Source organism: Myotis lucifugus, unplaced genomic scaffold, assembly GCF_000147115.1.
Source record: "Myotis lucifugus unplaced genomic scaffold, Myoluc2.0 scaffold_128, whole genome shotgun sequence".
NCBI classification, from domain to species: Eukaryota; Metazoa; Chordata; class Mammalia; order Chiroptera; family Vespertilionidae; genus Myotis; species Myotis lucifugus.
The window spans coordinates 3,169,925-3,182,810 of NW_005871176.1; the positions used below are offsets into that span (position 1 = coordinate 3,169,925).

At 36.7% G+C, this 12,886-nt stretch overlaps 1 protein-coding gene across 7 annotated transcripts in view; it reads right to left on the reverse strand.

Annotated features, from left to right (window-relative positions):
* Positions 1–265: 265 nt before the first annotated feature.
* HNRNPR (heterogeneous nuclear ribonucleoprotein R) overlaps positions 266–12,886 on the reverse strand; it is a 34,680-nt gene continuing 22,059 nt past the window's right edge. For 5 of the 7 annotated variants that reach the window (XM_014460291.2, XM_014460294.2, XM_023758339.1 and 2 more), the window contains 5 exons: positions 12,438–12,573; positions 9,283–9,497; positions 4,300–4,449; positions 1,697–1,818; positions 266–1,558 (listed from right to left, as the gene is read on the reverse strand). In XM_014460291.2, the coding sequence (XP_014315777.1) occupies positions 946–1,558; positions 1,697–1,818; positions 4,300–4,449; positions 9,283–9,497; positions 12,438–12,573 (1,236 nt within the window). In that variant the 3' untranslated portion in view covers positions 266–945. The remainder of the gene's footprint in view (positions 1,559–1,696; positions 1,819–4,299; positions 4,450–9,282; positions 9,498–12,437; positions 12,574–12,886) is intronic. The other 2 variants (XM_006094036.3, XM_023758341.1) reach the window with 2 other exon arrangements.

Sequence of the window (12,886 nt, forward strand, 5' to 3'; positions counted from 1 at the left end):
TCATTGAACCTGTTTTATAAAAATAAGGATAAAATTTCAAAATTTAAGAGACTATGAGAGAACACCAATCAATGAAGTGCTATTTGGAATAAGTACTAGAATTTAGACTAATCCTCAGTCTGATAGCCACGATACATATTGAAATAGATAAGAAATTTTGCATGAATTTGATCACTCACATAGGCAGTTATAGTTTGAAAACAATATTCCTTGCAAGGATTACGAATAAAATAATGTTTTAGGACACAATTGAATTTGAAATAGGTAATGTTTTGAATAGATTTTTGAGTTTTATTGAAATCTTACATGAACAAGAAATTGGAAATACAATCACATCAAAGAACAAATTGTCACGGCTTTGACGTTTAAGCCAAACAAATTTTGTAGGGCAGATTTCAAAAAGGTGTGAAGTAATAACAATTTAAAAACACAGTTAACCTACTTCTAGGAATGCAAAACATACAATCATAGGTTATTTTCAATACAAGAAAACTTAAATTTTTGTCTGCTTTAATTTCTTAAAACTACTAAGACAAAGTACTAGCTTGTATTTTTATTTACAGCATACTCCATACTCCTATGTAATCTATCTCAAATGCAAAAAAAATGAAACTGTCCAAAACCAAAGGTTCTGCAAAATCATGATTTAACAGTGTGCTCAGCTTGTTTTGAAGCTAAAAATGAAGCCTGAAACAATAAAAGCATTGTAATCCCCGGAATAAGGGAACTCTGCAAGCCCAATAATGTCCAAGAGCATTTATGAAAAGAGGAAAAAATAAAAAGACTTGAGTATATACACAATAATGATTTCTTCAGCTCAATACAAATGGCAGCAAATTGCGACTTAAAGATGAAACAGTTAAGCCAATTTTTGTTTTTTTGAAGAATGTAGTAGATCTAGAGCCAATCGTGTCTTGCCAATATCATTTTCAAGCCCTCACTTGTCTATTTCCACTGTTGCCCATAAGTATCCTGATAAAATTCCTGGTTGTCATTATTGTAACCATAGTTACCGGAATAGTCACCACCTTGTTGAAGCGGCTGCTGAGCGATGGGCTGGGAACCCCAGTTCTGTTGGTTGTTGGTCTGACGGCGCTTGGAATCAGGTTGGTTGTACCCATCTGCCTTTCTCTTGCCACCTACATTGCCCCCACGATTGCCCCGAGAGCCACGGGAACCACGGCCTCTCTGCTGTTGTGCAGGCCCCCCTCTGCCACCCCTAGAGCCTCTTGGTGGTCCCAAAGGTGCCCCCCTCTGTGAATAGCCAGCTCTACCTCTTGGAGGTGGTGCTCCCCGCCCCCTTGGTGGTGGCGGAGCACCTCGCCCTCCCCTTCCTCCTCCTCTTCCTCTTACTGCATAGCCATCATCATAGCCGTAGTAGGGATCTTCATAGCCTCCACGATAGTCGTGATAATCATAACCATAGTAATCATCATAGTAATCTTCATAGCCATAGTAATCTGGAGGGTAGCCATATCCACCTCTCCCCCCACCACGACCCCGACCTCTAATTGGAGGTGGCATGCGAGGAGGAGGGTGATAGTAATAATCTTCATACCTAACAATGGAGGGAAGGGAGAAAAGAAAAAACAAATTAGCTTACTTCAAGACTCTTCCTGATTTTGTTTTATTAACCTGATCTCCGCTATCAAGTTATTCTCTGTACAAAGATGTATTTACTAAAATGCAGACTCACGCAGTGCTTCTGGAGGCCTGTCTAGCAGCTTGGCGTTCTTTCCTTTTCTTGTCTGGTGGCTTGGCTAAGACTATTTCAATTTCTTCCCCTTCTATTTCTTTGCCATTCATTTCATCCATGGCCTATACAGAATTAAAAAAATAAATTTATTTTACAAGTAATACTTTAAAACATAACTACATAAGCATAACTGTGCCAGTTAATACACTAATAAACAATTTAAATATTTTACTTTGCAAAAGATGAATCCAGCCACAAAGTAAAAAAACAAAAGTACCTGCTTCCCTCAATCTCACCCTCTTATATGTAAACAATATTGAGCACAAAACTGATGCCCTACTCTTACATTTAAAAAAGTAGACATTTGTAATACTTTAAGCAATAAAAAAAAAGAAAGAAAAAAAAGTAAACGGGTTACCTATTGCTGTTCCTTAATTCCAAATAACTAACTCTTCAATGTTTAACCATACTAAAGAGGCAAATCCACACATGGGGAAGATGCCAGTATCACAAACTTTTCAAGATTCAAAGTTTTAAATAAATATAATAGCATTCAACATGTACGTGGTCTTACATTGCTCTTCCATAAAAATTTTAAGGGGGGAGAAGATAAGAGATCAACCAAAGGACTTGTATGCATGCATATAAGCATAACCAATGGTCACAGACACTAGGGGGGTGAGGGCATGTGCTGGGTGTGGGGGTGACCAGGGAGAGGTCAAAGGGGGAAAAAGGAGACATATGTAATACTATATGTAATACTTTAAATAAAGAATTTTTAAAAAGATTTTAAAAAAGAAAAAAAAATTTAAGAATGTGAAACACAAATGAGGTCACTGATAAGATCAGCAGTGGAATTCAACAAGAAATTGACACAAACACAGTCTAGGTTTCCCTCACAACACTTAACCTGGAACATACTTTGCCTAAACAAAAGCACAGAGCCCAGAAAAAGCCTGACCTAATGAAGCACTCACCTGGAGGACAATAATCAAAAACATTCTATGCTCTAGTCCTTTATTCATGTTGTTCCACCTAATAGCCTCTGCCATGCTTCAAGGTTCAGGTGACTCTAACAAAATATCACCTCACCACAGTTTTTCTATTTCCCTATACAACCATTTCTTCTTCAGACATACATAAATGCTCTATCCATAAAGAACACTTAGTGATTTACAAATATCCAATCAAATCCATCTTTCTCTAGATACTAATTTTCTCCCTTTACCACCTTAGGTTTTGGCTATTTCAGCTAAAACTAAATGAGGCTGAAGCTTCCTGGTCTAAACAACAGAATAGAGCAGCGGTCACCAACTAGTGACCCACAGACCACTGGTGGTCCATGAGGTCTGAAAGGTTGGCGACCGCTGGAAAAGACCATCTACTCGCTCACCTGGCCATATCGATGAATGTGATTCCCAGTCACTGAGTTAAAAATTTTGTAATTTTACAGACTTCTTTGGCAAACCACCCTGCCAGTTTTTATGCACCTGTTATTTAATACCAATTGAATCAAAGGACTATTTAGAAGGTATAAACTTATTAGTTATCAGTGTTTCATACCATTGGCAATTTAAGAAGGCATACATTAAATTCTGTACCGAGTTGTGAATTTTATAAGCAATAAGGGTCTAATTAATTAGCAGCCATGAAAAAGCAAACAAATCAATTCTAACTAGTCAAAGATTTTCTACAAGGCACATTTAACCCCTAGAGTGCCAGGGAGCGTGATCGCGACCGTGCTCTTCCTGTCTTTCGCCAAAAGTGCCGGGAGCGCGATCGTGCTCCTCTTGCAGTGTCACTATTAGATGCTAGTAGTTCACTCTTTATTGACAGATGGCACCTAAGAGCAGATTACTTATGATGCCGAATGTCTGTAGTTCTAAAATTGACCACTGGCATTTATCTGCCTAATTTTTTACAGGTACTACGATTTTATGAAGTTTACTCAGATTTTGTAGCCCTAAAGCTTCGAAATGGCGTCCAGTTCTAAGTCTGCTTTTATTAGTGATGATGATATTGCTAAATTATGTCAATTCTTGCTGTGAAGATGACGATTTTGTGGAAGATATTGGAGAAGGGTGTCTCTCTATTTTAACATTATGTTTTGTTCAAATTTTTTTTTCTACTAGTATTTTATAATACAATCAGCAAACAATATATGTCAAAGATAAAAACAAATGTAGTAAAGGTTTCCTTAAGTTTTTGAATATGTAACTTCATTTACTTGCGATTCATAATTTTTTTCCTAAACTGCTGAAAAATCAGCAAAAATGCCTTGGCAATTTTAGCATAGTTCCTAGGATATTGGTTGGCACTCAAAGGGTTAAAAGCAGTACCCTGCTCGAAGGCCTGGGGTGGAGAAAAGCTGGGTGGAGGGGGGCAAAGGAGGGAAAAATGGGAGACATCGGTAATACTGTCCTCATCACTGATGTTTCTATCTCCCTCTCCCTTCCTCTCTGAAATCAATAAAAATATATATAAAAAAAAGTTCCAGAGTTCGGCGAAGCTGAAAACCAATTTTATTTTAATTTTTAAAGGCACTACATATGTTTAACAAGTTTCAATAGCAGAATTCAAATATCAAGAAACAAAATTTCTACCTTAACAGCTGCTCCTCTGTCTTCAAAATGAACAAATGCATAATCTTTCAACTTCTTCACCCTTTCGAGTTTTCCAAATTCAGAAAATGACTTTTCCAGTATTTCTTCCGTCACTGTTGTAGCCAAGTTTCTCACAAATAAAACTTTCACCTAATACAACAAATAGAAAAAATTGGCATTGGCTACTTAATTTTAGCTGGTCTTATATTAAAGTATTTCTTCCTATCTTCATGGCATAGGCTTTTTTCCTCTAAAACATTAAGTGCTATGATAGAAGGTATAAAAATTGCCAAAATAATTCAGATTTTACCGATTTATATAAATATTGGTTCCTTCTCATGTCCTATAATTAAAGTGCCTAACATTGTAAATAGGACCTTCAAAAAAAAAAACAACACATAATTATTACTAAGTTAACTTACAAATTTTGCATGGTCCCTAAGTCTCCCTTAAACAAGTTTTTCCAGGTTTTTTTTTTTCCATTAGAACTGGATAAGCTGATTCTAAAGTTCATTGGAAAAAATAAGCAAATATAGCCAGGAAAAAGATAAGAAAAAAATTTAGAGACTAACCTTACCAGATATAACAACCATAATGCTTAAATCATTCAATCAGTGTAGTGTTAATCTGGATAAAAATAAAAGTCAGATCCATATCTCACACTGTATGCCACACACAATACACACACAACACACACACACACACACACACACACACACACACAAGGATGATGGGGAAGGGAGGAAATGAAAGTGCTAGAAGAAAATAATGTTTTTATAACACACATTGGGGAAGGCTTTGCGACTCAAAATTTATTAACTATAAGTCTATAAACTATAAAGGAGTGATGGATTCAACTACTAAAAATAAATGGCTTCACCTGGCTGGCGTGGCTCAGTAGTTGAGCGTCAACCTATGAATCAGGAGGCCACGGTTCCATTCCCCATCAGGGCACATGCCCGGGTTGCAGGCTCAATTCCCCAGTGTGGGGCGTGCAGAGAAGGCAGCCGATCAGTGATTCTCTCTCATCATTGATATTTCTATCTCTCTCTTCCTCTCCCTTCCTCTCTGAAATCAATAAAAATATGTGTAAAAATAAATAAATAAATGGCTTCCATATAGCAAAAAATACAAGCAAAGTAAAAAACCAAATGACTTATATAACAAAGAATTAATCTTTCTTTTATATCAGAGATCCAGAAAATAATAAAAAAAAACTCAACAGAAAAACTGAATAGAAAAATAGGCAAAAATTCATGATTATATGGTTCATACAAAACAACAACAACAAAAAAAACAACAACCAGCAACACACAAATGACCGGAAAACATAGTAAAAACTTAAACTCATGCATAGTAAGAGAAGAAAACTCTTAACGGCTTTGAAATACCGTTTGTTATCAAACTGGCAAAATCCGAGAGTTTAACCATACACTAATTTTGACAAGGATGAGAATAGGCCTCTTGTATTTCACTGGTAGGAGGGTAAAACGATCTGGTCCACTTCCCAAAGAGGGGAATATAGTAATCTTAGTAATAACAGATGCATTTACCTCTTGGCCCACAATTCTACCCCTGAGAATCTATCCTACAGATATATCCATACTTGTATCAACGGACATGACAAAAGCTTATTCACTACAGAAACAACCTAAAAGACTAGAACAACCCAAGAACGTCCAGCTGGTTGAATATACTGTGGTACATCCACCGAATGGAACACTATGTAACCATACAAAAAATGAAGAAGAAGAAAAAAAAAAGAGGAAGAGTTCTAGCTGGTTTGGGTCAGTGGATAGAGCATTGGCCTGTGGACTGAAGGGTCCTGGGTTTGATTTCAGTCAAGGGCACATGCCTGGGTTGCAGGCTCGAACCCTAGTAGGGGGTGTGCAGGAGGCAGCCAATCAATGATTCTCTCTCATCATTGATGTTTCTATCTCTCTCTCCCTCTCCTTTCCTCTCTGAAATCAATAAAATTATATTTCAAAAACACACACACAAAAAAAACGAGGAAGAGCTCTAAGAGCTGACATGGAGAGATTGCTAGGATACATTGTTGGTAAGACTTTTTTTTCCCCATTTCTGAAACAGGGATCCAACTTATAGTCAATGTGACAGATAAGCACTGTGTCATAGTTCAATTGGCAACATTTATAATTTCTTAGTGGTACTTATAATAATGGTATACCTTCCTTAGAGCTGATGAAATAGAGTGGTAAATAAAACAAATATGAATCAGTGAAAACAGTAAGTTACCAGCAACCACTTGTATAAGAAGCAGGGAAATAATACATCCTCAATATTTGTCAGTATTTGCCCAAGAAAACACGAAAAGATAATAAGAGACTACTAAAACTGAATGCCTATAGGGAACCAAGGGGTATGATACAGATATGGTAGATGGGGATAGGGGTGGAATTGGGACTTGTCTATCTTTCTATAAAATTTTGATTTCTAAGCTAAGGAAATATATTAACTATTCAAACAAAAAAACAAACATATCCACTGAACAAAGTGTTGCTCTATGAATAGAAAGGATGGGGGAGAAAAATCTTAATTCAATGGGTGAAAAAAATGGAACAGTTTCCACCTCTCTCTATCTCCTTTATTTTTCTAAATGTTGTAATACTGAAGTATAACTTCATCAGACAGGTCTCCACTGATTTCCTTTTTAACTAAACATGGATCCCTTATCTTTTTCTGAAATGAAACCATTACATACTATATAAAAATTACTTGTTGCCCTAGCTGGTTTGGCTCAGTGGATAGAGCGTCGGCCTGCAGACTGAAGGGTCCCGGGTTCGATTCCGGTCAAGGACACATGCCCAGGTTGCAGGATCAGTCCCCAGTGGGGGCGTGCAGGAGGCAGCCCATCAATGATTCTCTCTCAACATTGATGTTTCTCTCTTTCCTTCTCTGAAATCAATAAAAATATATTTTTTAAAAATTACTTGTTAAAACTGTATTAAGAAAGATACATTTATTTAGGTGCTTAGGTTCTGTTTGATATTAAAAGTGACCCAACTTGGCAAAAGATCTGCAATAAATTGTAACATTAATAGAGTGAAGTAACAGCAAAAGCTTTACTCTACTGTGTAAATTCCCCCTCATTAGAAAACAAAGAGCCGAAACCGGTTTGGCTCAGTGGATAGAGCATCGGCCTGCGGACTGAGAGGTCCCGGGTTCGATTCCGGTGAAGGGCATGTACCTGGGTTGCGGGCACATCCCCGGTGCAGGAGGCAGCTGATCGATGTTTCTCTCTCATCGATGTTTCTAACTCTCTCTATCTCTCTCCCTTCCTCTCTGTGAAAAATCAATAAAATATATTTAAAAAAAAAAAAGAAAAAAGAAAAAAGACTGCTAATGTGGAAGTTCAATAAATTTGTAATATCAAAGGTGTGTCAGCAACTTTAAAAAAAAAAAAGAAAACAAAGAGTCAGTAATATTCAAGTTTATTCAACCAGTATTATTCAAGTTTATAGAGGCTACCTATTCATTCCAAAATTGTTTCAGATGCAGAAAGAATAGTTACTAGAATAAAATTTGAAGTTTTCTAACCCTATAAAAAGATTTAGGGTAAATTTCAATCTGAAAGGTTATAAGAAGTATATGAAAAGTGATTGATGAGAAAATTAGTAGCTATACTTTAGAATTTTGGGGGATTTGATTCCCCTCGTATAATATACCTATAATACTATTTTTAAAATGTTTTTATAGGATAAGCAATACAGGCTACACTTAGCTTCTATAAGGTAGATTCAAAGTTATAAGAGATTTGAAGATATTTATCCAATGCTAATAAAGTAGGTCACATCCAAATTCAGTAAGTTTGCCCCAAGTCACAATTGGGAGAACAAGTGAAATTGAAATCAAACTAGAAAGGAAGGAAGGAAGGAAGGAAGGAAGGAAGGGAGGGAGGGAGGGAGGGAGGGAGGGAGGGGAAAGAAAGCAGGGCCATTTAAATTCTCAGTCCCTTTCCTTGACACTATCTATTCAAGGAATATGTTAAAAAGATACTGAACAGCACATCTGAGAGCCTCTGGCTCATTCTCAGTGGATCTTCTGTTTAACACAAAGATGTTTTTGCCTACAAAAATTTTATCATGCTAATATAAACTGGGGCTCTTTTAACTAATCAGAGTGAGGACTGCCTTCTCAGAATCTAGAGGCAGACTTCTCATCCAGAAGAATCTAATCACTAATTTATGATCATCCATAAAGTTGCTGCCTCCCTGAGAAGGGAAAAGACATTTACCAAAATACTCAAAAAGTCACTAAAAGGGACAGAGATGCAACTCTAATGTGTCCCTTCAATCCCAGGACTCACCCAAAAGAAAGCCTGAGAATGAGGATTCATGGTACCATCTGTTACCAGGCAAAGATCTTGGCAATGCAAGGATAGGATAGAGAAAAACGAGGTCCCTCTACAGGACTTGCCATGCATATTTTGCCACTACCATATAACAGCAAACATGAAAACCTTCTGCCTTTCTTCACAGGGACAATACCCTAAATGAAGCTTGATAATTAAAAAAAGAAAAACCTTTTAAAATAAGAGAAAAAAATTAGATATAAATATAAATAAAATTATTCCTGGCCATTTAATAAAAGTCATAATATGGTCAATGAAGATTATAATTCAAACTTTACCTCTTTCTTTACTGAGTAAGACCTTGTCTTTCTTTTTAAACCTCTGTATTCCTTATAATGCCTAGCACTAAACAAATTCTCAGTGTGTATAAAAATACTTAATGGAAGGGATTTCATTTCAGTTCCTTTTACACGTTTAATCAGCAGGAAAAGGAATGGTTAATGGAAATTCCTGAATATCAAGAAAGGCTGTTAAGTTTGATGTTAAAACAGGTCCTTGCCTAAATAGTTAAAATCAAGAGCTATAATATTAAACTCAAAAAATTTTGAGTTTCATTCTGAGTATAAAATTTGAATGATGACCACACCTCCATCCCAAGAAATTGCATTTACCTTAGCCATGACTTCTGGATCTGGTTCTTCCACAGGGTCAGCCCATTCAACTGTAACTACATTTCCCCATACTTTTACTTTTCCACTCATCAGCCGGCGTCTGGCTTGTGCTGCTGACTTGTGATCCTCATATTCAAGGAAGCAGAACCCCCGATTCTTCTTTTTGTCATCGGGTTGATGATAGAGAATAACGTCCACCAAACCCTCTGTTAAACCAACAGCCAGATATATAAGCCAAAAGCATCCACCACACATCTACTGATTAGGCAGACCTAAATCCACTTGCCTAAAAGCAAAAAATAACTGAAGAAGCCTCAAAATGATTCACTAATTACCTAATAGACAATTTAATCAGCATTATTAGATATGAGGTTTGGGACAATATTTTTATGTGCCCTTTTAATTTTAGGGGTCGTAAAGATACAGCCATAAACAACAGGTGCAACTACTGCATTTTGACATATAGCATTCTACAATGTTTTAAAGATTTGATGTAACATGACCTTACAATTTATAAAAATACTACACCAAAGAACTTAAACATCAAATTATTGATATAAATCCAAGAGAACTAAGATTCAACAACTAACCATCCTCAGGTCTAACTTAAAAGTTAGTTTTTACTAAGAATAAAAATAATTGCTAAATACTGGTGTCCCTCTGGTCTGTCCTGTGCCCTCATCTTTCCATAAATCTTCTTTCTAGGTAAAAACCAGCTAGTTCCTACTCTTAAATACTATCTATATCCTTAAGAATGCTTAGATTTTATTTCTACCCCAGACTTAGACATTTTAAATTTAACAGTCCAAAACTGCACCACCACTCCCCAAATCTGTCTTCTCTAGACTTTCCTACTTAATAAACAGTATTATCTCCTGGGTTTCTCAAGCCAGAAATTAAAGACTCATTCTTGATTTCCTCCTTTACTTCATCTCCCCTATCCAATTCCAAGCCAATCTACTTTTTGCATCTCCACTGCTCAATCTTCTATTTGAACATTATGAAAGCTTCTACTCTTTACCCCTTTCTAAGCCATTATCTATATAGCAATAAAAATATTCTGAAAACATAAAACAGATGTCATTCCCTGTTTAAGACCTTCAAATACCATCTCATTATACATACACTAAAATCCAAACTCCTTATGTGGTCTTCAAAAGTCCTACCTACTTCATTTTATATAATTCTACCTTTTAAAAACACTGGCCTTCTATTAACTTTAATATACCAAGTTCTTTCTTGCCTTAGAACACAGGCATGTGTTGCTCTCTTGGAATGCCTGTTTGTATGCTACATTCTTCTCATTCTTCATGTCTTGGATGAAATGTCACCTTATCAGAAAAGACTTCCATAACCATAAAAATCCCCAATAGTAGCTATTCTCTACCTAAATATCCCTTATTTCCTTCTTTACAGTGCTTACCACAATGTGTAAATATTTCCTTAAATTGGGGGGGGGGGGGGGGGGGGGGGAGATGATCTTCTCTCCTTTCCCAGAATGTAAGCTCTACAGGGCAGAGACTAGATCTCTCTTATTCACCACTGTATCCCAGCAGATAGTACAATACCAGCACTTAATAGGCACTGGATAAACACTTGCTGAAAAAAATGAATACATGGATATAAAGCCAGAAAGGACTTGGTAGGTAATAAACTAATATAAATTAATGAGGTTAAAGAATTGTGCCAAAAAAAAAAAGAACTGTGCCAACAGTTAGAGGTATTTGACCAACACAATTATGATAAAAGAACTGTGCCAACAGTTAGAGGTATTTGACCAACACAATTATGATAAACTAGAGGCCCAGTGCATGAAAATCATGCAGTGTGTGTGTGTGTGTGTGTGTGTGTGTGTGTCCTGTACCCTCTTGCTATCCGGGAGCTCTTGGGCTTGGGGAGGGGGCCTAAGCCATCCTAAGCCATCAGTCGGACATCCTTAGTTCTTCCTTAGTTCTTCCATGGAGGCTCCCGCCACCTCTGCTGCGCTCACCAGCTGTGAGCCTGGCTTCTGGCTAAGCAGCACTCCCCATGGGAGCACACTGGCCACAGCTCCTGTGTTGAGCATCTGCCCCCTGGTGGTCAGTGCACATCATAGTGACCAGTCATTCCACCATTCGGTCGATTTGCATATTAGCCCTTTATTACATAGGAGGATAGTGGCAGTGGTTACAATGTGGGATGCTAGAAGTAAAAAATTCCGGAGTGGCTAGATTTTGTGGCAACAAGATCCAGAATGTGATCTGCATGTGGGGGAGCTGAAGTAAAGGACTGAAGATGAGATGGTCACAAAACTAGGAGGCTAGGGTACTGGATGATGCCTCTATGGCAAAAGTACTAAGAGTAAGTCAATTTAGGACAGAAGAGAAAGACTGTGAGCCAGAAGCAACCTTGAATTAATAAGACAAATTGAAACCAGAAGAGCAATAGATGACAGCTTGAAGGAAGGGGAAAGGATAGTATATCTGGATGACAAAAATGTAAAGGAATAGTGGGGTTTTCTTTAAAAGGGAAGGTAATCGTCTAAAAAAGTGATTTTTAAACCACAGCTAGTATTTAGTAGCTCTCTATTAGCATTTTAAAAATGGAAATGGAAAAGGAAATATCAGACTAAGTCATGTAAAATAGTAAAAGTATTTGGTTTCATTAAATTTTGTTTCAGTTACATATAAATGTATACAGACCAATGTATAAACGTATACACTGTAATATAAAATGTACTTCTCAATCAATTCCATGCATTTAGAATTGCAAATTTTGAAAAATATGATCTAGATGAGCTAACAGGAAGAGGACAAGAATACTAATCCCTTTGGACCTAAAGTACACTGAATATCAGAAGGGGAAAGCCTTCACTTGAAGACCACAGGGCAAAAGCTCTGGCAAAAGCCAAGGTTCAATTAAGGTAAAGTGAAGGGGACATTCCAAGATATTAAGGATATGAGGAAATGTGCTTAGTCCAAACCACTATAAACATAAAAAAAACTCAAATGATTTATCAAACTGGCAAAATCCAGAAAATAATAAAAGCAGAAGGGATGCAATTTAGACACTGAATAGACATTTAAACTCTTAGATTAATACACTTCCTTTTTTTGCACTTATAAACAGTACCACAGATTTCCCAAAATTAACTTCTAAATACATTTTTGTTTTACCTGTGACTTTACTGAATTCTTCCAGAATGTTTTCTTTAGTCTTATTCTTTGGAATCGATCCAACAAAAAGCCTGTTGTTTGCCACGGAAATGCACACTCCAAGGTGTTTACCAGGGCGAATTTCATAGCTGTCACACTGCAAGGAAGAAAAGAACCAGACACCCCACAACCACCCCAAACTCAGGACAACCGATCTCAATCTAAAATATTCATTAATTTAAAGTCAAACACTCCCTGCTTCATGAACTCACCAAGTTCCCTCAGGCTTGCCATAATATAAATGTGTATTTTAAACTTGTTACAGCCAGTCTTTCATTTAATCTGGTTTTGTTAACTTTCACTATTCCTCCATATTATAAATAACTCAAAGTTATTAACATTTCATTTTTAAAACTATCTTATTTCATATTTAAGATTTTATCTATCTAAAAACTTCTTTCCATGGATTT